This window comes from Cydia splendana, chromosome 1 (genome assembly GCF_910591565.1).
Source record: "Cydia splendana chromosome 1, ilCydSple1.2, whole genome shotgun sequence".
NCBI lineage: Eukaryota > Metazoa > Arthropoda > Insecta > Lepidoptera > Tortricidae > Cydia > Cydia splendana.
In genome coordinates, this window is record NC_085960.1 from 30555837 (window position 1) to 30583357 (window position 27521).

A 27521-nucleotide genomic window follows, 5' to 3' on the forward strand; every position below is an offset into this window, starting at 1 on the left:
TCAATCAAAAATTATCGATAGGTAATCACCAGTTACGATAACTAATCTGTCTACATATTAAATTACTTATACTTCAAAGAGTGTAAGAACACTTAAATGATACGAATTTATTGTAGCGACGGATTAGCACCACTTATTCGCACCAATATACATATAAATGTAATTAAATAAATATAAATATTGGGGACATCTTACACAGATCAACCTAGCCCCAAACTAAGCAAAGCTTGTACTATGGGTGCTAGGCGACGATATACATACTTATATAGATAAATACATATTATAATATTAATTATATACAGAATTGTATCAGGCATTTCTGATCAGCTTTTAAGGCTGAATTTTTTATAGTGAGAGCCTTAATTCGTCTACAATGTATTATTCTGTGTTACTAAGTAATTGTTACAGTCGTATAAGGGCAAATATTCGTCCATAGATAGAATCGACTACTGTAGACGAATTACAGAACTTGAATAGCCCTATAAGCGCCGCTGTACCATTGTGTTTTAACGTATAGCTCTGGTTACGTATCTACAGCTAATCTCATATCCGGAAGGACAATGTGGCCTTCCATAACAGAAGGGTCCTTATGCTTCACGTGCAATAAGGGTCTTTTTATCTGAATTTCCAACAGGAATTCTGTTAGAATGGTTCTTATTGCACATGAAGCATAAGAACCCTTCTCTGTTGCAAAGCCACATATTACGGCAAGAATACTAGTAAAGATAAGAAGTCTGTGACTAGAAACAGGTCGCATTTGTATTTATAGCACTAACACAATAATTAAAAGTCCATTCGTAATCTTTATTGCAACGAAGTAAAGTCTATGAATGGTCAATTAACTGTGTCAGCGATAAATATGTACCCATCGTTACAATTTAAAAGATTGCGACGTTTTACGCAAGAGTACTACTGTATCCTTACCATGAGTTTGTCACCGACATATTCGCTAGCGACTGCTTAAACTTACAATATATCTCCCTCGTACTGACATTGGTACAAGCGAGATGCACTGCGTTTGATTTGACGCTCTTGCTAGTGTTAAAGGCCGCTTAAAACTCATGGTGAGGGTACTACTGGCATCCAAGTACTAGGAGTAGAGTTTGCTATATGTTAATTGTACCTAGTTTACGTATGTCGCTGTTGCCAAAGCAGGAAGGGCGGTTACCGGTGTGGGAGCGAGATGACTGCTGTTTGAGTAAACAGGACATCATTTCAACGGTCCGCTTCTGCCGCAGCTGTCTCAGCGTTCTCGATTTGTGTGACTTGACGTCGTGTTGGAGTGGGACAGGTGACCACTGGCGAATAAGCGAACGAGACGCCAGAACTCTGGGGATCGACCGTCCGTTTGAGCCACTGCAGGAAGTGTCACAGCTGCCTAAGTCTCGAGTCATGTTACTTGTACACTCGTGTTGGAGCGTGACAGCAGATCACCGGTGTGGGAGCGAGCGAGACGCCGGATCACTGCCGGTCGACGGTCCGTTTGAGCCACTGCGTGAAGTGTCGCAACTGCCAAACGGCGCGGGCGCTCTCTTCTCGGAGGCGCGCGTTGTGACGACGTAAGCGACGGACCTGTTACAATACGTTATATCAGTACCTTAAGAAACACCTCTAGTAATACAGTAAAATTATACATTTTGTGTTTGCGTCAAATCCGGTAGTTCTGATTTTTTGCAGACTTGTTTATGATGTTGGCCCAATGAATAATCCAAGTTTGTGACCTCGAGCGCCGAACGCAACTTTGTCAAAAATCGAATATACTTACCGCAATTTTTTTTAGATATGGGCGATTACAACCCTAAAGTTCTAGTTTTTGATAGTAACTTCCTAGGGTGTTTTTAAAGTAGACTAAATTTGCTACAATAAGACACTAGAATTGTCTCTGTACATCTAATATTTTCTGAGATAAAGCCTTTCAAAATGTATAATTTTTTCGAACTTGGATTCGTAGGCTAAGTAAGTGCAGTGAGTATACACTTTTGTCTCAGGCGATGCCGGTTGGCACAATTGTTTTTGAGGTCAATCAAAGCTGATTTGGCCCGGTAACCACAAGATCGTACCCCCCCAAAATAGGGTTGACAAAGTTGCGTTCGGCGCTCGAAGTCACAAACTTAGATTATTCATTGGGCCAACATCATCAACAAGTCTGCGAAAAATCAGAACTACTGGATTTGACGCAAAAGAGCCAGGTTACAAAATTCGACAAAGTTACTGGATTATAGGTCTGTAACTAGGATAATTTTGCTACGAGATTTTATGATTTGTTAATTTTGTACAATGAGTCAGAGCTGTCATAAGACAGAAGCGTGGGAGGACCATTGGTAAAAAAGTTGGAGCCAAATACAACCATCAAAGTACAAATTTCTCCGCACCATCGATTCATAGTTACTCCCATCAAATTACCTATATCATTGAGGTCGGGGAGCGGGGGATGGACTAGATTCTAGGCCATTAGCTGGCAACGTCTTACTCGTAAGCCAAAATCTTTCGCCTCTACGTTACCATCTAAAAGTGGTCGTGTTTGAGGTTTCCGGGCCCACCCTGGATTGGATCCTCGTAATGTAGCCTACCTCCTCCTCGAGCTGGTGCTGGTGCCTCACGGCGGCGGTGCGCTCGGCCTCCAGCGCGGCCACGCGCGCCGCCAGCCCGCACGCACACGGCGCCAGGGGCGACGCCGACGGTGGCGGCGCAGCGTCCGGTGTCTGCACAACATTATAACTTTAGCTCCAACAACCAAGGAGGCGATACGTGTCGAGAGCACTTACGCTTACATTTAAAGTAATCTTATAGACGCATTAAAAAAAAACCGGACAAGTGCGAGTCGGACTCGCCCACCGAGGGTTCCGTACTTTTTAGTATTTGTTGTTATAGCTGCAACAGAAATACATCATCTGTGAAAATTTGAACTGTCTAGGTTCACGGTTCATGAGATACAGCCTGGTGACAGACAGACGGACGGACGGGCAGACGGACAGTGGAGTCTTAGTAATAGGGTCCCGTTTTTACCCTTAGGGTACGGAACCCTAAAAGCGTTATTCATCTTGTGTGCGAGCGTCATTAGACGAGAGCTTATAATGGTTGATCTCTATTCCCACGTGTCCCCCGCCGCGGTCAATTGGGCGGGGATAAACTGGAATAAAACTCCTGTCTCATCTGTCGCCGCCCTGATCGCGTAGGACGGCGTCTGAAGGGCATACGACGGGGAGAAAATTACAGCTCAATCAAAGCATCAATGTCAAAGATTAAATTCAAAAGGTCAAGCTGCAAAAATCTTACAACGTATTTTTCTCAAACTTGCAATGAAATGTTGACACTCAAATTAGGTCGGGAAATACTATGTATCCAGTGCGATGACTGAAGATGATATGTAAAGGAATTTCATACAGCCTTACACACCTAGGCGTGTAAAGGGATCGCGGGCCGCGGCTGCTGTTAAAAACAAAAGAAGGTTTACTTTTGTTTTTAACAGCAGCCGAGGCCCGCGATACCTTCATACTTACTCGCCTATGGATGTTTCATTACAAGTTAGAGAAAAGTACTATACAAATCTCGGCGAGAAATGGGATTGCCGGTCGCATCATGGTCTAATAAAACATGGTCTTCTATTCCCAGAGTGACACGGGCCTACGTCACAATAACATTGCCACTTTATTTCAACATAACATGTTACATGGGTACATTATAGCTATGGTTAATAAGTTAAAATATTTCTTTATAATTTTATAATTTTCATTTATAATGTATTTTATCTTAAATTTTACAATAACACGTCATTTTTAATTATTCGTTAGCAATATCTTCCGATTCACGAAAGAAATTTCAGACGTTCGGGTAATTCTGTTTACATTACTGGCAACACAGGATAGCGCTGTCACATTTGACAATTCGGATCTAGATAACTTCATGCCCTGACCGTCATCCTTGTCGAACGCGTGTTAATTGTTATTTCCTTCTCGCTCAGTGTCAGCAGTCGCAGTGTTTTCCAAACTTTTCACGTCGTAAGCTTGGTAATTATTGTGTAACTGTGAATTAGTTTTTTAAACGTTTGTCTTGTATAGATAAATAAAGTTTAATTTAATACATTAGATTTGTTTTATTTTACTATGTTTCTACATGAATAACTTAAAATTAATGCCGTTAAAATAATTTTCACCGTTGGTTATAATTCTCCCACATTTTAAAGTTTGAGAACCTGTAAACAGCATGATGACGTAGGCCCGTGTCAGTTAGGTCATACGCGAATCTCGGAATAGAGTACCAGGCGGAGTATATTATTATACCATGGGTCGCATATCCCTATCCGCCTATATCTAATTGGCCTGCAATTCTTTGTTTCCCGGCCTCTATAGTAATGTATTATTAACACCCTACGTCTTCGAGCAACACGGAAGGGAGGCGGCATTCGCACTATTTCCCCTCTGCCTAGGTACAAGATCAATTACTGATCTAGCGCGGGTAATAAAACTAGTTGCGCTCGGATTTTTCACTGAACACAGCAGCAGAAAAAATGCCTAATTGCTCGGTTTTTTGTTGTAAAAAGAGGTCGGGGACATCGCAAATTTACAAAAAGAAGGTGTTACATTTCACATGTAATATTTTTTTTACATATCATACGTTTAATTACATTTAAACACAATTATTATATTTTAGTCTCATGTAATTGTTGGATTTATCGATTTTGCTCGCCCAGTACAAATTGCGGATCGGTCGAACGACAAATCCGACTTCTCATCTCTCAGAATACAATAAAATTCTTCGACGAAAATGTGTTAGTGTGCGTGTTGTGACACTTGTGATTGTGACTCGTCCGTACACAAAAAGAGATCGAGGTTTGCAAGATTTGTCTTTAAGATATGTATTTGTGTCGTCATTACAGATTGGATTTTGTATGTACATAAGTGTGTGAGAAGCGCGACTGTGTGCACCTTTCCCCCCGCAAAAAATGGCAGAAAGATTTGTACGGTAAGATATCGCTTGGGCCCCTCCCTACCGACGTGTCGGAAGCCGGTGTTGCTCGAAGCCTTACGTCCATATATGTAGGAAGTCACCCTTATGCTTAGGCTAATTTGTAGTGTGCATTTATTTTGTTTCGTCTAATGTAACAAACCCTAATGTTATGTACTTACCGGTAGTTCAGACCAGGAGTCATGGGTCGGTTCACTTGGAAGAGGTTCTAGCGTAGGGTCAGGGTTGTCTATGGACGGATATTGATGTTCTTCGCAAATCTGAAACAAGGTTTAAAGGTGTCATACATTTTGCTGAGATATAAAATTGTTAAATAATTTCATATTAGATACGACGAAAAGGAAACATGGTTTTATAATATGGATGTGATCAGTGATAATAGTATTTTATACAATCGTGATATAATAGAGAGCTTTTCAGTCGAGTACCGTGTTTAGGCATCGAAGCTTGCTGAGTTGCCTAAGTAAGGTACGAGATTGAAAAGCTTGATTATATCACTATTGCATACAATACTTTTTCTACGAGTCAACAAAAATAATACTTTAAACTAGTAGAATCATACAAACAAAACAAAAGTATACCGCTAAGATACGCAAGCAGCCGCGATACCTTCACGCCACGGCCCGGCGGGCTGGTCAACGACACCTTCTCGTAACTCATGAGGCCCTGGTACTTGCTCCGCGCTAAATTCAATTTTTAGACAGTTGTTTTCTCAATTTTGGCCACCGTAGCCTATGGAGACTAACAAGCAACACTAAGTGGTTTTCGTAGTCTATGGATGTTGCTATATTAAGGGTGTCACATGCGCGTTTCTGACTTATGAAGCAATTGTTTCTACTATACAACCTAAAAATAATTAATTAATTTGAGCTATGGTTTTGTTTCGTCCTCTTGATCGCGGCGAGCTGTGATTGGTCAATTTCATTATACATAGTTGACTAAACTGTATCGAAATGAATATTTTATTGTTGAGTTGGGAGCCTATACATTAAAAATACCCAATTGCAGTTGGGTATAAGAAATCTTAATTCAAGAATTACAGTCGACGAGTAGAAAAAGGTTCTTTCGTCTAGCTTTACCTGTGATAGTATTTAATACAATCGTGATTAGGGCTTGCAATTCGAATATTCGAATATTCGAATTTGTCGAATATTCGGCCTGTTTTGATATTCGAATATTCGGCCGCTCAGGTTTCGAATATTCGAATATTTTTTATTACTATAAAAATCTATTTAATCCGCTGCAGTTACAGTTTCTGTGTGTTTTCCGGGTATTTACAGTGAATGAGTAATGGTAGGTACCCAAATACGAAGGAAATAATATTTTTACTGTATTCCTCTCGATAGACTTCGTGAATACAGTGAAACCTAACTCAATTTGAAAGAAAACGAAATCAAAAAGTATGTTATTTTTACGGTGCATAAGTTTTAAGTTAAAGGGTCATTCTGTTTATTAAGACTAAACCTTGCCCGCACTTATCGCAATTCTCAAATTTGATCATACCAAACCTGCCCAACTAGGTAATCTAACTATGCACCTTTAGCTGACGAATAATCCAGTAGTCAACTAACTTTTTCCCTTAAATATTCCAATATTATATAATTAAGCCGACCATTAATTAAGGCCTCTGAGTGACTACAAGTTAATTTAAATCAGAAAATAATTACCTACTAAAAAAAATATCTTACATACCTAGGTTTGGTTTAGATGATTAAAGTTATATTATTTCACTCAACGGCGCATTTATAATAAAAGTTTTATCTAGAAATATTGAATACGTCGTATTTTGGCGTTTTACTTGTTTTTATAAATGTGGACATCTCATAGTAGGATGATAAAATCTAGTCAATTCAGTGGATTTCTGCAAAATATCATTAGTTTTAGCAATATGTGAAATAAGCTTTTGAATAAAACGATAATAAACCGATTTCTCGTTCTTTTTCTTATTTTTTATAATATTCGAATAATTATTCGAATATTCGAATATGTCGTCAGAAAAAGTCGAATATTCGAATACCTGAAAGTTTCGAATATTTGCAAGCCCTAATCGTGATATAATAGAGAGCTTTTCAGTCGAGTACCGTGTTTAGGCAACGAAGCTTGCTGAGTTGCCTAAGTAAGGTACGAGATTGAAAAGCTTGATTATATCACTATTGTATACAATACTTTTTCTACGAGTCAACAAAAATAATACTTTAACACATTCGACACCGCGTACCCGACTCTCGGGCACTCGTAAACTTTACTCAGATGCCGGACAACCCGCCCAGCGGGTTGTTTTGTACGCAGATATAGACGACCGGTTTCTGGGGTAGTGCGCCGTTTTTTGCCCGGTTGCGAAAGTGTTAAACTAGTAGAATCATATAGGTAAACAAACCAAAAGTATACAGCTAAGATACACGAGCAGCCGTGATACCTTCATACTCGTAGCTCCCCGGCCGCGACCCGGCGGGTTGGTCAACGACACCTTCTCGTAACTCATGAGGCCCTGGTACTTGCTCCTTGCTAAATTCAATTTTTAAACAGTTTTTTTCTCGTTTTAGTCACCGTAGCCTATGGAGACTAACAAGTAACGCTAAGCGGTTTTCGCAGTCTATGGATGTTCCTATATTATGGGTGTCACATGCGCGTTTCTGACTTATGAAGCAATTGTTCCTACATTACAACCTAAAATAAATAATTAATTTGATCTATGGTTTTATTTCGTCCTCTTGACCGCGGCGAGCTGTGATTGGTCAATTTCATGTTGTTGACTAAACTGTATCGAAATGAATATTACTATGAGTTGGGAGCCTATACATTAAAAGTACCCAAATGCAGTTTGGTATACGAAATCTTAATTCAAGAATTACAGTCGACGAGTAGAAAAAATAATGTTCGTGTGCGGGTAGGACAGCTATTTCTTGTCGTTTTTGTTCCGCTATAGCAGGACATCTAAGGTCCCGTTTTCTAAGGGGACCTTGCATTTTGGAGACAAAGCAAACCGCTTGGAACAGGTGTTCCTGGGGGTGACCTGAGCTGATTAAGCCCGGTTGCCAAGAGGTTCCCCCCAGTAGGTGGGCAGGGGAGGGGGGTAAAAGTGCCTCCGGCGCGCCTCACACTAAGCTTTATATCTGCATACATCTCGCAACTATATCAAGTTTGGTGTCATTTTCGTATAATTCGAGGATGAAGAATTCATTTCTGTGACTAAATTTTCACTCACCCATACAAAAAATTAGAAAAATTCAAAATTCTTTTTTCGAAAATCCTCTACAAAATGTATACTATGAGGATTTGCTCTAGAAAAAAAATACCTGTGAATAGCCCAGTTCTCCTACTATACAGAATAGTAAACTTGTCAAACATTTTTTTTCATAACTCTGTTAAAAAAATGTTTTTGTCGCGCGGCGTACCTGCATTGTAAGAGTGGTATGCAACGTTTAGGATTTTTAAGTATGTTTAGATGGTTTCTGATAAGTTGTTATTCTTCTGGTGGTAGATTACATTAATAAATTACTTCTGGACGTGATATATATACAAATATAAATTAAATATATAAATAAAGATGTTGGGAAAACTTTCGCTAATAGAGTTAAGTATTATAAATGTGATAAAATTAACATAGGACATGTTTGACAAAAAATGCGGGTTAAAATAAGATATATATTGTTCGTAATTGCCATTACATGCCCATGGGACTGTGCATTTTAGGTTTTTTTTAACGCAGTTGCACCTCCCTGCGCATTTTGTTTTGCAGCGGCAACGAATAAGCTCTAAACAAGCAGCAGCCGCCGCAGGTAGGCTTGTCCATATGGGCTCCCAATAACCATGTTGTTTGGACCAGCCCTAGTCAGCAGGGCATGGTGGCTGTTGCTGAGGGGCTATAATCTATCCCCAAACATAGACCAAATCCTACACCGGAACATGCGACACAACTGAAAACCGCCGTGTCGCCGAAATAATTTTCAACCAGGTTGACAAGGTGCAGAAAACCCTAGAGGAAAAGCAAACCGCTCTATGTGCGTTCCTTGATGTTGAAGGTGCTTTTGATAATACGCCCACAGAGACCATACTCAATGGTATGAAATCAAAGGGAGTAGACGAAACCACCAGATGGGTACATAGCATGCTCTCGAACAGAGTAGCCACTCTGACCATCAATACTCTGAGCATGAATTTTATACCACTAAAGGGTGCCTACAAGGAGGCGTTCTATCCCCACTATTATGGACCCTAGCAGTGGACCAACTTCGTGCAATCATGTCAGGCCAAGACTTTGATACACAAGGATATGCCGACGACCTTGTAGTCATCGTCAAAGGCCCTTGCCTCAACACAATATCCAACCTAATGCAAGGAGCTCTAAACACAATATTCAAATGGTGTAGAGAAAATGACTTGTCCATTCATCCGAGCAAGACTGTAATAGCCATTTAACCATTCACAAGGAAACGGAAGCTCGATAAACTCACAAAACCAAGACTTAATGGACAAATAATACCGTTCTCGGCAGAGGTCAAGTATCTAGGGGTCACCTTTGACCAAAAGTTAACTTGGAACCCTCACCTGAGAAACATTATATAAAAAGCGAAAATGGCCATGTGGTCATGCTGTCGAATGGCAGGAGCAAGATGGGGCTTAAGATCCAAATTGCTATGTGGTTATACACAGCGGTAGTGAGGCCAATTGTCACCTACGCCTCCGCAGTCTGGTGTAACAAAACCAGCCAAAAGACAGCAATAGACACTCTAAACAGCCTGCAACGCACGGCTTGTTTAACAGTAACTGGCGCCTACTCCTCGACACCGGGAGCGGCCCTAGATGCACCGCTGGACATCATACCACTCCACTGGCAGGTGCAAAAGGAGGCCAAGCAGTGCGTCTACAGAATAAGCACGCTAAACAGGCCAAAATGGCGCTCTCAGGCATTAACCAATCTAAAGGCCTGGGTTTTTGCGAATAGAGCCCTTAGCATGCCCACTGATGACACACACACCGAATGTCATCTCACCAAACTGTACACAGTAGAAATACCTCCTAGAGACAAATGGATCAACAACCAAATGTACGTCGAAGAGGGAAGCCACATCTGGTATACAGATGCTTCCAAGAGAGGCAATGATGTAGGATGTGGGATCTATGGTGAGAGATCTAAGCTCAGAGCTAGCGTCAGCATGGGCACACTGGCCTCAATCTTCCAGGCAGAAGTCTTCGCCATCAACAAATGTGCGGAGATCAGCCTGGATAGAAACCTAAGACACCAGCTTATCTACATCAACTCAGACAGCCAGGCTGCTCCGCTGGCACTAGAATCCCTTGAGTCAAACTCAAAACTAGTCCAGAACTATAAAACAAACCTAAATGCACCGGCTTACTCCAACAAAGTTACACTTAGTGTGAGAAGGTACCAGGGCACTCCGACATTAACGGAAACGAATAAGCGGACGAACTTGCTAGAAAGGGCGCAGACACACCCCTGGTCGGCCCAGAACCCTTCTGTGGAAGCACAAAACGAGATGCATATTCTCTGCTCAGCAACTTAGAAAAAACGAGAGCAATCGATTGGTGGAAGTTCGTTAAAGGACAAGAACACTCAAAGGGTTCAACAGCAAAACTGCTAAGGAGCTTTTAAGACTCAAAAGGCACAAAACCTACGCGGTGACCAGAATACTGACTGGACTCTGCAAGTTGAACAAACATATGTTTCAAATTGGCAAGAAACAAGATGCGACATGCAAGTTCTGTCAGGAGTCGGAGGAGACTGCAATGCACATTCTCTGTTCTTGTGGACTACTAATGTCAAAAAGAAGTACCTACCTAGGGCGACACGTAGTGCAACCCTATGAGGTACAAAACATTACGGCCCAAAGAATCTGGAACTTTCTGGATGCAACGGGCATTAGTAATGAACTTAAAGGGCCGTCACAATAGATCAATGCTGGTCAATGCGACACTCAAAGGCCCACAACACCACAATAATAATAATGTCCCGCGGGGGCAGCTTGTGGCGAGCTGACGGTGAGTGACGACACCGCGGACCCCTATTCCAGAGGGACCTGTCATCAGGCCCTCGCCTCTGTGCTTGCCTTGATTGGCCGGCCAGAATGGAGTCGCAAGAGCGGGACCTATGCTCCAGGTTGGAAGTGTAAAATGTCATAACGCCGGCGGCCTGCTGAACGGATTACCGGGATCTGGCTACCGCAGACTCACCTCTCGACAACCTCACAGCCACTCCAAAGTGTTGCCCTGTTGTCGCACTGTGCGTGCGGCCATTGCGGGGCCCACTCAATGAGTTGGCGAGTCACCACCTGTCATTTACAATTTTGAGACTGATTGTCACGGCATTATCCAGTCCATCCAACTTTCAAATCTATAGCCCATGACCTTAGTTCCCATCGCAGCACAAAAGTGCTGCACTGCAATAGTCTTTGCACCTGGCGGGGACCATCTCCGGATGTATCACATTGTGCGTTCGGGGATAGTATCCACCACATGTATCCCTTGCTTTTAGATTAACGTGCCTTAAAGGGCCTCTGCGCTGTTGGCTTCGTCCCCACGTACGGAAAGCTCCGGGACCCCATGGTCCCGAGATATGAAAAAGACATACAAATAATAATGTTAATTTTATCACATTTATAATACTTAACTCTGTTGGCGAAAGTTTTCCCAACATCTTTATTTATATATTTAATTTTTATTTGTATATATATCACGTCCAGAAGTAATTTATTAATGTAATCTACAACCAGAAGAATAACAACTTATCAGAAATCATCCAAACATACTTAAAAATCCTAAACGCTGCATACCGCTCTTACAATGCAGGTACGCCGCGCGACACAAAACATTTTTTTTAACAGAGTTATGAAAAAAAAAAATTTGACAAGTTTACTATTCTGTATAGTAGGATAACTGGGCTATTCACAGGTATTTTTTTTCTAGAGCAAATCCTCATAGTTTAAATTTTTTAGAGGATTTACGAAAAAAAAAATTAAAAGATTTTTTTTGAATTTTGAATTTCACGATTTTTTTGTATGGGTGAGTGAACATTTAGTTACAGAAATGAATTCTTCATCCTCGAATTACACGAAAAAGACACCAAACTTGATATAGTTGCGAGACGTATGCAGATATAAAGCTTAGAGTGAGGCGTGCCGGAGGCACTTTTACCCCCCCTCCCCTGCCCACCTGCTGGGGGGAACCTCTTGGCAACCGGGCTTAATCAGCTCAGATCACCCCCAGAAACACCTGTTCCAAGCGGTTTGCTGTCTCCAAAATGCAAGGTGGTGGACCTTAGATCTCCTGCTACTAGCCCGGGGAAAATAATAATTCACCTGTAGACCGTAACCGTAGCAACGAGTGATAAGAAATATGATGAAATATGAAGAAATATGATGGCACCACCATCTCAACATTTATACTTGCCGTAAAACTAAGTGGCGAGGCAGGTCATAATGTATTCTCCTTTGCCCTTGTTAAGACCAACCAAGAGTGAAAGAGATGACATTATGACCTGACTCGCTACTTAGGTTTTGCGGCAAGTATAGTTGATAATTTGTACTTTACTGCAACGAGATATTCTCATGCTGTTATGCATCGAAAAGGATTCGCATCCGGTCCTGAGATACAAAACTGTCTCGTGTCCACTGAGGTGGCTGCGAGTTTGAGGTCGGCATGTTCTATTTCATCTTGGCTACAGCCTCTTACGTACTCTAGTAGCGGGCGGTGGAGTGGAGTTGTGGTATACCTGCAGCATGGCGCGGGTGGCGGTGTGCACCAGCGTGGCCCAGTCTAGCGCGGCCGCGTCGGGCAGCGGCAGCGGGCCGGGCGCGGTCGGTGCGGCGGGTGCGGGCGGCGTAGAGACCGGCGCGGACGGAGCGCTGTCGCCGTCGCCGCCCAGCTCCGCGTCCATTAGTCGCATTAACTCGTCCTGTACGACATTGTGGACAAACTCATATTCATTAATAATAAAACCTGTTTTTTCGTTCATGTCCTATCCAACAAAAATAGTGTCTTTCAAACCAAAGAAAAGATTAATTGAAAGAAACGCAGCATTTACATCACAATTTATCAAAATGTTGACCCTATTAAAATTGTTCCCACGAGGCCCGACACGGACAATGATCTCTAAGACATTCTTCTTCCTTCTTGGTTGTCAAATTCCTCACAGTACCCTAGTAAAAAAAAAATTACCAATATACTACTAAAATCACAGCTTATGATATACTGCAATCGGATAAGAAGCATCAAGTATGATACATTTTACCCCTTCATGTGTAATCGTGAACTGACCGTGAGGCTGCCGTGCGCGGAGGCGCGCTTGTGCCGGGCGTGCCGCGGCGAGGCGTCGTGCGAGCGCCGCCGCACGCTCTCCGTCGTCGGCGACGACTGCGGCGAGCGACGCGCGCTGCGACCCGATCCACCTGTTACAACATTCAATAGGTTATGCAACTCTAAAATAATTACATTCATATGAAACTCGTGGACAGAAATTTGAAACGTTCATTGAATCAAATGCAGTAAAACCAGAATTATGTTTGTGGTTTAGTAATTTTCCAGCACCTTTTTACTTACTAGAGTTACGAGACGATTGTTGTAGCGAATATAGATGAGGTCTCAATCACCTCGCAAAGTTCGGAGTATTGTTGACAAGTGTCGACCGTCCGTGTTCGTAGGCACGGCGGCCGCGGTCGGAGCACTGCGCGTCCGCCCGCGACCGCACCGAGGGGTTTTCACATAGGCACCATCCGCGGGGAGCTGATGAGAAAACCACTTGCTTACCTCTCGTCGTTGACTGAAGCCGGAACAGTGTATGGTTGTTACGCTGGGGCTACTGTCTGTGGTACTGACCGGTGCCGTATCCGGAGCTGTCCGACCGTGGCGGCGAGTGTCCGCGCTCGTAGGCGCGGCGGCCGCGGCCCGGGCGCTGCGCGTCGCCGCGCGCGGGCGCGGTCGGCTCCTCCCCGGCCGTCTCGCAGAGACACTTGTAGCTGGACGCGTTTGTTGTTGTCACCTGTACAACAATGTATGAGTAAAGGCCAGTTGCACCACCGACAGTTAATAGAATACTAGATTGATCAACGTCACGCAACAGAGATCTATGAAACTTCCCATATAATAAAATTTAGCGAACGCTTTAACGGTCACAGACGGTTTGGTGCAACTGGCTCTAAATAAAGTAAAATAAATCAAAAAGCGGTGTGTTTCTATATGTTGGGCCCGCAAATACAGAGAGACTTTCATTGCTGTGTCAATAAGTGTTTATTATTGTGTTATAGTTCGCTTTTGGGTTATTTAGTGTTGTATAATGTTATTATTGGACTAGTAAAAGGTCAGGTAGTGTGTAAGGTCACCGTGACGGGATCGGAGGTCTTGAGCAGGTCGACGAGCTGGTCGTGGTGCAGCGCCACGACGGCGGCGCGGCACACCTCCAGCAGCCTCGCGCCGCGCTTCACGCCCGCCTTGTCCGCCGTGCTGCCGCTCTCCACCGCTATTATGAGCCCGTCGGGTTGCACGTGGAACCCTGGAAGTAAACAGGACGTTAGGATCAAAGCCAAAGGCGTTCCTAGGGGTCAGGCGGTGGTGCGATAGGCACGCCTTGACATTGCACTTGTGGATTCGGATGTCGCATGTAAAGTAAGCTGCAGCGATAACTGACCTCCCCCCACCCCTGCATAGAAATTCGTTTGCAGGTGTCAGTTTGTCTCTGCAACTTCCTGTACTTCCAGCTGTACCTACCACTGTTAACTGACCTAGTCCTTGTTGCAACAACATAAGGTTCACTGATGGTGTTAGTAGGTACATACCCAGCAGTGCCACGGCTCCCCACGCCAGTGTCCACGGCGGTGTAAAAGTGCCGGATAGTCGTGTAGACGTACTGCTTCGCCGCAGTGGTAGGATATACAGTCGTCTGTTAATTGACAACAGATCTTATGGCTACGACATAAGGTACATACCCAGCTGCGCGGCGGCTCCCCTCGCGAGCGTCCGCTCGGGCAGCAGCTCGGCGTGCGGCGGCGCCACGCCGGCCAGGCGCCGCAGTAGAGCGGGACAGTCGCGTAAACGTACTGACTCGCCGCGGTGGTAGAATATGCGCGTCCAACCGCCGCTCACCACCCAACCTGAAGAAAAAAACATGAGTAACTACAAATCTTTGTTAAAATTTGGATGATACGAGATTTTTTCTCGATCAGAGACAAACTGCCTGTAAAAACAATCGGCAGCTGCCGTCCAACGTTCCGACCAGATACACTTTCCGGGATCATGGCACGCAGTGTGCCGCGCTACGACACGCCACATGCTTACTTATAACCAAACCAAACCTCAAATAGTATCTTTTAACAGGAAAAATATATTTTGTTGTAAAATGTATTCCCCAATAAAAACGAAAAATAAATAATCGCAAAATCAAAATTAAATTAAAACTGCGTTTAACATGTCAATGACCAAACCGTCTAACTAACCTTAACCTTTTTAATCTAACCCATCCTTTACAAAAATTAACCTAAACTAAGCAACTCACCTAACAACGTGTTAGTCGGTATGACGAGTATGACCTGCCTCGTGCTGTCCTCCACCAACACTATGGTGTCGGGTGAGACGCCGAGCATGCAGTCCAACACCGCCCCGCCCGCGCCTTCATCTTGAACTTGAACCTGCAACAAAACACACATGACCAGAGGGCGGAATTGCTCATGGCAAAAATCAAACGTCAATAGAGTTGGAACGTTGAATTTTCGTTGGAGCGTCTGTTGTTTGAAACATAGACTTATAATATATAGAGACGGTGTCTCAGCGAGCTGTCACTGTTGCCACTTTTGTTTAGTGTACGATTAACAATGAGGCCCACCTTGCTGTAGCCATGTCGATAAAGTCATATCGATTAACTATCGACATTTCTTGCAATTTTAATTTTTCTTCAAAGGTTTAACGATACCTAAAATGAACAAAAACGCTTTTATTCTTTATTGTGGTTATCAGATCACAATTTTATCGTCACGCCCCAGCAGGGAACCAAGGGAAAGTTCAGATATTTAATTAAAATACATAAATACCTACTAAAATATGTGTTCCGCAATAATTGAATTATTTTATTACATTATAATATATTAATTATCCATTAGCATTTCAATTATGTTTATGTTTAACGAAGATGTTGAAGCTTCAATTAATCGCTATTTCGTTCCGCTGTGTAGCGTTTATCGATATATAACATGATTAAAATCGACTTTTCACAACCCTAAAAGAGCACACATATACACTTTTACGCACACATACACAGCCTGGGCGCATCAAAAAAGGCAACACTTGATTTGAAGTCCATCTTTTCAACAGTATGGTTGTCCTTTTTTGACAAACGGCATTTTTAAAAGAGCGAGGAGAGAGAAATGATACTAGTTGCTGCGCCGTGAAAGAGAACAGAAAACGTTGGGCCCTTGGTTTGAAATGAAATAATGCCAAGTATAATTTTATGCCGCAAGGTGGCAGAGCCTTCAACGCGCAAGACTTGTAGGGGACAAGGCCTACTGTGATACTCACGACGTGGAAGCACATGGCGCCGCCGACTAGTACGTCGTTGGGACAGCTGTACAAGCGCGGCAGCACCGCCGTGTTGTTGCCGCACTCTTCATACAGCAAGGTTAGAGCGGGACACAGTTACTCACGTGGAAGCACATGGCGCCGCCGACTAGTACGTCGTTGGGACAGCTGTACAAGCGCGGCAGCACCGCCGTGTTGTTGCCGCACTCTTCATACAGCAAGGTTAGAGCGGGACACAGTTACTCACGTGGAAGCACATGGCGCCGCCGACTAGTACGTCGTTGGGACAGCTGTACAAGCGCGGCAGCACCGCCGTGTTGTTGCCGCACTCTTCATACAGCAAGGTTAGAGCGGGACACAGTTACTCACGTGGAAGCACATGGCGTCGCCGACGAGTACGTCGTTCACTCTTCATACAGCAAGGTTAGAGCGGGACACAGTTACTCACGTGGAAGCACATGGCGTCGCCGACGAGTACGTCGTTCACTCTTCATACAGCAAGGTTAGAGCGGGACAGACAGTTACTCACGTGGAAGCACATGGCGCCGCCGACGAGTACGTCGTTGGGGCAGCTGTAGAGGCGCGGCAGCACCGCCGTGTTGTTGCCGCACTCTTCATACAGCAAGGTTAGAGCGGGACACAGTTACTCACGTGGAAGCACATGGCGCCGCCGACTAGTACGTCGTTGGGACAGCTGTACAAGCGCGGCAGCACCGCCGTGTTGTTGCCGCACTCTTCATATAGCAAGGTTAGAGCGGGACACAGTTACTCACGTGGAAGCACATGGCGCCGCCGACTAGTACGTCGTTGGGACAGCTGTACAAGCGCGGCAGCACCGCCGTGTTGTTGCCGCACTCTTCATACAGCAAGGTTAGAGCGGGACACAGTTACTCACGTGGAAGCACATGGCGCCGCCGACTAGTACGTCGTTGGGACAGCTGTACAAGCGCGGCAGCACCGCCGTGTTGTTGCCGCACTCTTCATACAGCAAGGTTAGAGCGGGACACAGTTACTCACGTGGAAGCACATGGCGTCGCCGACGAGTACGTCGTTCACTCTTCATACAGCAAGGTTAGAGCGGGACACAGTTACTCACGTGGAAGCACATGGCGTCGCCGACGAGTACGTCGTTCACTCTTCATACAGCAAGGTTAGAGCGGGACAGACAGTTACTCACGTGGAAGCACATGGCGCCGCCGACGAGTACGTCGTTGGGGCAGCTGTAGAGGCGCGGCAGCACCGCCGTGTTGTTGCCGCACTCTTCATACAGCGAGAGTAGAGCGGGACAGACAGTTACTCACGTGGAAGCACATGGCACCGCCGACGAGTACGTCGTTCACTCTTCATACAGCAAGAGTAGAGCGGGACAGACAGTTACTCACGTGGAAGCACATGGCACCGCCGACGAGTACGTCGTTCACTCTTCATACACCAAGGTTAGAGCGGGACAGACAGTTACTCACATGAAAGCACATGGCGCCGCCGACGAGTACGTCGTTGGGACAGCTGTAGAGGCGCGGCAGCACCGCCGTGTTGTTGCCGCACTCTTCATACAGCAAGAGTAGAGCGGGACAGACAGTTACTCACGTGGAAGCACATGGCACCGCCGACGAGTACGTCGTTCACTCTTCATACAGCAAGGTTAGAGCGGGACAGACAGTTACTCACGTGAAAGCACATAGCGCCGCCGACGAGTACGTCGTTGGGACAGCTGTAGAGGCGCGGCAGCACCGCCGTGTTGTTGCCGCACTCTTCATACAGCAAGAGTAGAGCGGGACAGACAGTTACTCACGTGGAAGCACATGGCACCGCCGACGAGTACGTCGTTCACTCTTCATACAGCAAGGTTAGAGCGGGACAGACAGTTACTCACGTGAAAGCACATGGCGCCGCCGACGAGTACGTCGTTGGGACAGCTGTAGAGGCGCGGCAGCACCGCCGTGTTGTTGCCGCACTCTTCATACAGCAAGGTTAGAGCGGGACACAGTTATTCACGTGGAAGCACATGGCGTCGCCGACGAGTACGTCGTTCACTCTTCATACAGCAAGGTTAGAGCGAGACAGACAGTTACTCACGTGAAAGCACATGGCACCGCCGACGAGTACGTCGTTGGGACAGCTGTAGAGGCGCGGCAGCACCGCCGTGTTGTTGTTGCTGCCACTTTTCATGAGCAGCGACGAGAAGATTGCTGCAATAGAACAATATATAAATAATAAAAATATAGAGAGATTATTTTATTTTAGATATTCATAACAAAGATATATTGATTGAGTAAAATTGTATGAAATCTAAGACAATTTCGTGCACGTGAATTTGACAGGTAAACGAGATGGCGCTGTACAACTCCCTACATTTTGCGGTAACTCGATTGTCAAAAGTTTGATAACTCAGTCACCGCAAAACATATGGCGCAGTACAGCGCCATCTGTTTTGGATGTCCAACTAAAGGAGGGTACGTTTTTTCTTAGACCTTACCTCTCTATTACAATAAATTTTCTTTGTTATAATAATCAGATGAATTTGAATCATCTTTATTGTAGTGCATTCCGACAAACAGACGACTTTGAACGCCACGCCGATTGTGTGCGGCGCGTCATAGTGAACTTTGTCGTACTGCACGAAGGTTGATATTGGGCTGTAACAGCGCGCGTCAGTTGACGTCTTTAACGGGCAAACGGTTAATGAATTGATTCATTTGATCATGAACAATGTCCAGTGAGCTGCGAAAAGATGCAGAAATTATGAAAAGTCGCCATGCACTTTTGCGGCTGATGGTACGTACAGAACTTCTGTCCGGTCTCGAGCGTGGTGGCGGAGACGTGGTTCTTGGCCAGATCCTTGAGGTACTCCTGCCGCGTGCGTGTGGCCATCGTGCTAAACTTTGGTGATTGTATCGCTGCGTTTTCGCCATTTATCACCTAAAAAACAATTGAGTCATCAATCATATTACATCAGGGATGTCCGTTTCTAAGAATCGTGATAATAAGGTTTGGACAATACGACGAACCGCGTTGAGAAAAGGGAGGCAATGCCCTTTTCGACAATGCAATGACCGTGTCCCCTGATCAGTTAGGGTCGGTTGCACCTTACACCAAACCGTTTGTCACCGTTTTAGCGTTCGCTAAATATTGTATGAAAAGTTGATTGTGGTTGGTGTAACTGAGCCCTCAGTGTGCAAAATTACACATTCGTTAAACATGCCTTAGTCCATGCCCCTTTTGCATGAGTTGATTGATAATATGTGGAATGCATAAAATTACAGAAAACACAGTAAAGTTTATATTTATCCTCAAAATACCTAATGATTGCTGGAAAACATACCAAACTTATTCATACCTTTTTAACATTTTCCTGCATTGTTATAAATAACCTCGTATTTATGCAATAAACGAAAGTGCCACTCCGAATGTTGCTGATGTTTCGATAAAGTATTATTGCAATATGTATTTTCATGCAGATTTTACATAATAAACGATGGATTTGTAGTCCGTGCCTATATTCAATGGTTCTTACTGTATTTTGTCTGAAGCTAGAGGCAGGAGTTGTAAATAAAACAGTAAGTATACCATAATATATACAATACATGCATACTACAACCTACAACCAAGAGCCTCACCTTACTCAAAAGAAGATCGGTAAACGCCTCCCCCTTCGGATATACAGCACCATCCTTGATCGGTGGTCCAAATAAAGGCACTTCCTTCGCCCGACTCACAGCTATGCTATAATGCGTGTTCTCCGTACACGGGTCTATCGCTCGCACAACCACGAACACGTGTTGGAACTGCGAGCGAATGTTCCTCGGCGTGAACGGCGCCGCTCCCGGCTCTTGGAACACTATAGTGACTATATCGTTGCCTATATGCCGCTTTCTGAGTAACTGCTGCCTGTTGTTGGGCGTGTAGGGCAGCATAGTTGACACGTGGAACATTATCTCGCAGTTCTGATAGGTTGTGTAGACGGAGTAAAGGCCGGTCGAGTCTGTGCGATTGTCGAGACCCGCTTTGTATTTGTCGAAGTCTTTTAGTCGGACCGTGTGTCCAAGCGTCTGGAGGAACTCTACGAAGGCCGGGCCAGCTTCTTGGTTGTTGTACATTTCTTCTTCGGTGGACTGGCCGCTCTTGCAGTACATAACTCCTACTTTATAGTGGCGCGTGACGCATTGTTCGTCGAGTCTTAGGAGTTGTTCTTCGGCGCCGCTGCCGTTGGTGCCCAGTCTGTAATTAAAGCGGTTAGTAATTAGTTATTAAATACAGCGATCGGGGATTATCGGTATCGTGATCAGGACATTCTAGGCGCGTGGTGTTTTCACCGAGCGTGAAAATAAGTGTAGCTTATTGTAGATAATTAAAGCATCGAAATTGTTGCTGGACATTGCACTGCAGTAGTAGCATTTGGCCCGTTTTATAGAAATATGAATGTAACTTGCCTGAGACAATTCAGTTGCAACTCCGGAGCGACATACTCCAGCACCTCCTTAGTATTGTAAGTAGCTGTATTGTTGCTGGGTTTGATAGGTAACGCGTCTTCTAACACGGACCCACGTAGCGTCAACAGTTCGGAAGTGCGGACGACGAGCCGATACTGCCACGCTAGTTGTGACGCTGGCGCGGACGCGTCAGAACCTCCCCTTCTTAATTCCACTCGCTCTTTCTTGATGGATATCGCGACGGGACCCAAGGTTTCGTCCATGCCGAACCAGTTTTGGTGAGCTGTCAAAGAAAATTCAAATTCAGAACTTTTATTATTAACTGGACTTTTCCTCAAGTCGTTATTAATAGAGTTAAACAGATATTTTCATAAAGCATGCATCAAAGGCATTTTGATGCAGTTGCGGTGAGATCATAAAAAAATTTCAATCAATTACAAATCTAAGTGTCCTACATGGTCTACTGAAAATACAGATGTCTCATTTAGGGTCAGAGCTCATACACAGCATGTAACACTCCTAATCCTAAACACAAGCACACATTGAATGGTTGTATTGTATAAGAATCGGATGTCAGCTGTCACATTACATAGCCTATCCATAACTTAATGCGTAACGAAACGAATACGTCGCGTTTTACGCAACGCATACCATGTACCAATAGCATAAAGAGATTAAGGTGAATTTTGCCGCAAATCATTTTGACGTACAGGAACTTCTAATAGTATTCTGCTTATTTGTACGGAGAGCCGTTGTGACGCAGATATGTGTCACTTTTTAACGAAAACATTAGTAAGTATTAGGGTTACTAATTTCAACTACATTGCATGTTTAAATTAGTATTAATGTATACTTAACTAATCATGAAAACCACAGCAGCGGTCACGCAACTTTTCCTCAGCGCGTGTATTTCCCAATAGCATTTTGCGCTCTATATAGTTTACGACTTAAAAACATCGAGGATGGATTTCTTCCTATTCATTGCAATAAATTTATGTTTGTATTTATAGTGTCAGCAGAAGGATATTATATTGTAGGTACAGTCACCACACGGGAATGGTAAGCTATTTAGGGTCCTAGCTAAATTGGACATTCCATAGCGCAAGTATTGAACAACCAATTTAGCTAGAACCCTAAATGGCATAACAATCGCGGAGCGTGATAGTACAATAGTGGTCCTAGATTATAAATCTCGCCGTCAAGCGAGTGGCCCAGAGACTTCTGGTACAGAGAGCATACTCCATGATAATGTCAAAGAGTAATCCACATTAAAGTAATACTTGTTTCACTGCTTTCACAGAATCTTGTGGTGACAGAGTATGCACACGTCACGCAAGCGTTGAGCCGTCTCGCATAAGGATCTGTATATTGCATTACACATGCATGTCTAATGTCTATGGACAACGCTTCCGGTGTGCACATGCCTTTATGATTTTCCCTATATCTGTTACAGTTCAATGTCATACGATTAAAGCAGTTCTTATTACATGACACCAAAGAATGTGGTCTGGTGGGCCACGGAGAGGCTGTAGGCCGCGCTAATATTGTAACTTACACTGCCCATAGAAGTAGTTCCTATAGTACAGCGCTCCTAAATCCTGGCTCTCGACGGGCAGGGGCGTCAGGGTGTTCGCAAACGGGCACCCATGCCGCCAATGAGTGTGGCCAGGCGGAAACTCGAGGACGGAGAGGCCGTAGGCCGCACGAGGCCGGTGCCAGCTGCCAGCTTGTCCAGGGATCGCGCCGCGTGATGTCCTCCGGCATAGGGATACGCAGCGCTCTTCTTCGCCTGTGGAACAAATAATTTTCTGGTTTAATCACTAATTGAATCTTCTTAAGAAAAGAAAATAACCCTTACTTTGCCCACCCTATCATTTTAGTACAATATCAGGCTGATTGGAAAATCAAACTGTCATTTTAGTAAAGTAGTAGAGATTAGTCTTGACATTGTAACTTTCTTCATCACAATATCACTTCATTATAAGTGTGAGCGTGAGTACCTACTTTGCAATCACAAAAAATTAGAAATCTTATGATGGCATGACATATGTTTTAAATCAACATACAAATCTAGTTTTGATGCATGGCTAGCTAAATTACAAAAGATAATGTAAGAGAAAAGATATATTCAATGTAAATATAGTTTTTACAAGTTTTTCTATTGGTGATTGTGATTGATAAGCCACACTTCGTTAATTAAATGTGTGAAACTTATCAGTATCATGTAGCAAAATAAGACAGGTAATCTTAATGAGCAATTAGGCATTACTTACATTTTCAACAAACTTAATTTTATTGAATACTTATGAGGGTTTGATTTGAATTACACAGACCTGCTAGCACGAGTTGCGTTCTCGCGCGCGACTTCATACATCTAGCGCGACTTCAAGTATGGACCCGCGCGCGAGAACACAACTCATGCTAGTCCGCCAGGACTGGGTTGCAAATTAAATTTATAGGTATTTGTTAACGATATAAAACTGGCTAAGTGGTTCAACAGATTCATTGATAGCCCAAGATGTTTAAGACTAAGAAAAAATAATGCCTCTGAGAGTACTCAGAGATATTGAGCATTACCACTTTTGAAGAATTTGTCTTAAACTATACACATCAAATACAATCAATGAATGTTTGTCATGAGCACAGGGGCACATGGCACCTATACATTTCACAATTAAATATTCCATTATCATGTTGCCAATCAGCAATCACACTGACATTGGTCAAGTATCACTAAAGCTGCCATCGTATGGTGGGGTAATTCCATTTGGGACAGATTGGGACGTAGCCATCCCTACTGCATAATATTACAAATGCAATAAACTCTGTATGTGTCTGTTTTCATGCATAAACCACTGCACTGGTTAAGATGAAGTTTGGGCATTCTAGGTAAACAAAATCATGGCAGAAACTAGTCTTGTATTCTATTACTTTATCATTCATTTTAAACATTTTAAACACCTGGATCCTGGATCACTTAGCTACTTCTACTCTTGAATGTATTGTAACAAATATATTTCAGGATTGCACTGCATGAGGTAATTCGTTCATTTATGTTTTAGGTACAATTACTAATACTCTCAATACTGTAGGACATGTAGGTAAGTAATACTTTTCCTTACACTAATTGGCATTTTGAAAATCCCTGCCTAAATGACTAAGTTGAATTATGCAATAGGTAAACAGTCTCTCATTCTTTCACAGAAAACTATGAGTGATGTTCGCAAGTGTATTGCTCTCTGATGACCCTAAACCTGTTTTATGACTCATATGATGAAAATGTAGTTTACGCATAAATTGGAAGCTAAATCTTTACCTCTCTTTCTTTTCTTTGTTTATATTTTTGCTATAAACCTATTACAGGGTCATAACCTGAGGGTGGTGGGGGTAAGTTTAGTTACTTCTTTGAATCAAGTAAAATTAGTAGTGGCCTTATCATTTCCGAGACCAAGAAAGCGTGGCATTAATAAAAAAATGCTTATAAATCAATTATTATTCATTAATAAACATACATAGGTCAGATGGCAGTCGCTTTCGTAAAAACTAGTGCCTACGTCAATTCTTGGGATTAGTTGTCAAGCGTACCCCAGGCTCCCATGAGCCGTGGCAAAATGCCGGGATAACGCGAGGAAGAAGAGAATAAACATACATGTACCTAGTTATCAACAGTGATAAGAGCTCTCCCGTTTATGAAGGTATAAAAACAAAAGATAATCTTGCAAAATGTGAAAAGCGCACACAGATAAAAACTTGATTGCTTATCAGCAGATAAATCAGTAATGGTTGTAATTAATTACTACCAATCAATGAGCCAATCAGTGCAATGCACTACTTCATTCATGCAATCACTGATTGTAAGAAAAGAAGACTGATTTATGATGTAAGAGAACATCAAAAATGTCTTATAAAGGAGGAAATCGAGATGAGACACCATAAAATTATGTCATAATTGACAAATAACATGTTATTATGAGCTATTTGAAGCATGAAAATCACTAAGCAACATAATTATGAAAACTTAGTATCACAATTTACAAGAAAGTCAGTGAATTGAATTATGTGCATAAATTGAAGAATTCCGTATGTAATTGTATAGAATTATTGAAGCAGAGTGTACAGCGTGATGCTCCACTGGTTGTTGCGCATGATTGTGGTAATTGAGGAATCATTCAATGGAAGCATGTGTTGGATTAACATGTTTGTTGTTAATTTATTGTGATATTTTCATTAAGTATCCTTGGTGCATGATTTCATCGTGTTTTTGAAGAGATTAGGACACTGTAAAGGTTTCTATCCTCCATTACTACTAATCAAAGGAAACAAAACAAGGAAAAAAGAGTGCAATACAAAATTGGAGTAGTTTTGGGGAAGATCATTAGTTCATAAAGTAGATTTTAAAGGTACTTCTTAAGAGGATTCATAGATTTAAATAAAATAAAAAAGTTGGTTAAGCAATGATGAAATCTGAGGTGAGAACATAAAAAAAACAGTCTAATTGTGAAGCTTCTTTTTATGAACATTACTAAGATCATAAAATGCAAAGAGCCAAATTATTTTGTAAACAACAAGACCATAAACCATTATAATTATGAGTGAAGTAATGGCAAGCTCTGGGAGAACAATGTCAGATGTGAGAGTAGAATTGGTGTCACCCGATTCTCAGCCACACAATGGTCATTCCATAGTAAGTTGTAATGCTTACTCTGTACCAATACCAGAGTAATTACACTTTAGGTGCTCTATTAATGTTGCAGACAAATACTAAACATACACTTATGTATTCATTTTGAATTGTGATAAGAAATATGATATGTTGTTACTGGATATTTTTGTATACTTTGGTTTCAAGCATTGCATGTTCTGCTATTTTTGTTTATCTAATTATCTGCCTGCATTAGCTTAGCAAATATTTATTGGTGTTATTAAATATTTTCCTGCTATTTTGAATTCATCAATTTCACCAAAGAAGTAATCATGCAGAGGAAATTTAGTCATAAATGACTTTAAATGGGCCAATAATTATATTCATACAAATAACATAATGGTTTACCAAGTCACTCTTTAAAACCAGATTTTATTTATTAAGTCTTATTTCAAAATTTTAATTAATCAAACATGCATTTTTCTATTAATTATAGCCCATATTTTGAAGACAACTGTAACTCCACTTGTTTATTGATGTTACTGTTGTTTCCTGGTTGATGGGACGGAGTAACAGTTAATAAAAATGTTTTATTACAAAAATGGGAAATACAGTAGAACCTCATTAATCTGGACCTTTGCTAATCCGGTGATCCCTGTAATCCAGAGTCTCAGGCTCAAGAAAATTACTTTGATAGTGACTCAAGTTTTAAATTCCTTCCCTGACTAAGAGTGGCTTTAAAAAGAAGTATGAAGATATAAATAAGAAAGAGTAACTTAACTGTTTTTTACTGCTAGTAATCTGTATCCTTGGATTCATCAAAGTAATATTATAAAACCTATAGAATCCATCAATGGCTGGTTTTTAACCTATCTGGACTAGTGAGGCCCTACTGTAAATTTGTATACTCTTCATCTCAAGGGTAGGTTGAATATGATAAACAAACTATACTAACCTCCCAATTCATTCCTAAAGAAGGGACAGGCTTCCAGCAACTCATTTGATCTTCCGTCCCCCATGTCAGGTACTGTGTCTTCTCCCAGCGGAGGGCCCCGGGTTGCAAGAGAAGCAGCCGAGGCCCCTGTTGTTGTGTTCCTCCTGCGGCTCAGCAGTGCTCCTCTAATCTCAGCTGCATAACTCAAGTTAGCCATCAAGGATTGACAATCATAGTGAGCAAACTGCTGTTTTTTTATTCCTTCAGGTCGGTCGAGTGATCCATCGTCCATGGGTTGTCGGTGTGTGGGAGCCGCGCCACCCCAAAGCTTGTTGAATTTGAGGCGAGGCTTCGGGCTGGCGCTGGCCCGGGGCGTGGGGCCGTCGGATGTGTCACCGCTCAAGCCCTGAGCCTTCTCTGTCACGTTGTAGTTGTGCACCATTGCGGGGAGCCTGTCGCTCGCGCCCCCGATCACGTCGATCGAACCGTGACTCCCATACTCGCGCCGCAACCCGTTTCCGGACGGATGTTCGCCGTATATCAAGTCGAGACTCGAGTTACTGCGATACATAACATCTCTGGCTTCCTTCCGTCGGAGATGATCCGGAGCGTACATGGCATATTTCGACGAGTGTCAGTTTGCTCTCGACTCACGACAAATAAATAAAAGAACACTGAAGCGCTCACTGACCATACACTAATTAAAATACATTCGTAAATACCACGAATTACTACGATGTTGAGACGTACACAGTGAGTGACTTCACAACATGATGAATAGCCGAACTTTCGTTTATTGTCACATAATCACAAACAAACTGTGTGCTTAACACTAACGATAAACTATTTTGCAATATTCTATATATACAAAGCTAACACACGTCTTCACAACACAAAAACGAATGAATGAAACGAAATTTATGAAAGAAAAAACATTATTCGCGAGTAAACGTATAATGTTGCCAAGAGAAAAATACAGAGTAACGAACGGAACGGTATTTTGAGTGCCAGTGTTAAAAATAAGTTAACC

At 42.9% G+C, this 27521-nt stretch overlaps 1 protein-coding gene across 1 annotated transcript; it reads right to left on the reverse strand.

Moving 5' to 3' along the window:
- Window positions 1-745: 745 nt before the first annotated feature.
- LOC134792727 (signal-induced proliferation-associated 1-like protein 1) lies at window positions 746-27513 on the reverse strand. Its single transcript, XM_063764029.1, has 15 exons — window positions 26513-27513; window positions 22471-22704; window positions 20916-21198; window positions 20103-20703; window positions 19269-19404; window positions 18562-18674; window positions 15470-15602; window positions 14904-15068; window positions 14301-14470; window positions 13798-13960; window positions 13240-13370; window positions 12695-12877; window positions 5127-5225; window positions 2571-2702; window positions 746-1572 (listed from the first exon to the last, which is right to left on the reverse strand). Exons 1-15 carry the CDS (start codon window positions 27105-27107, stop codon window positions 1462-1464), a joined length of 3249 nt encoding a protein of 1082 aa, XP_063620099.1. The 5' UTR covers window positions 27108-27513; the 3' UTR covers window positions 746-1461.
- Window positions 27514-27521: the final 8 nt, after the last annotated feature.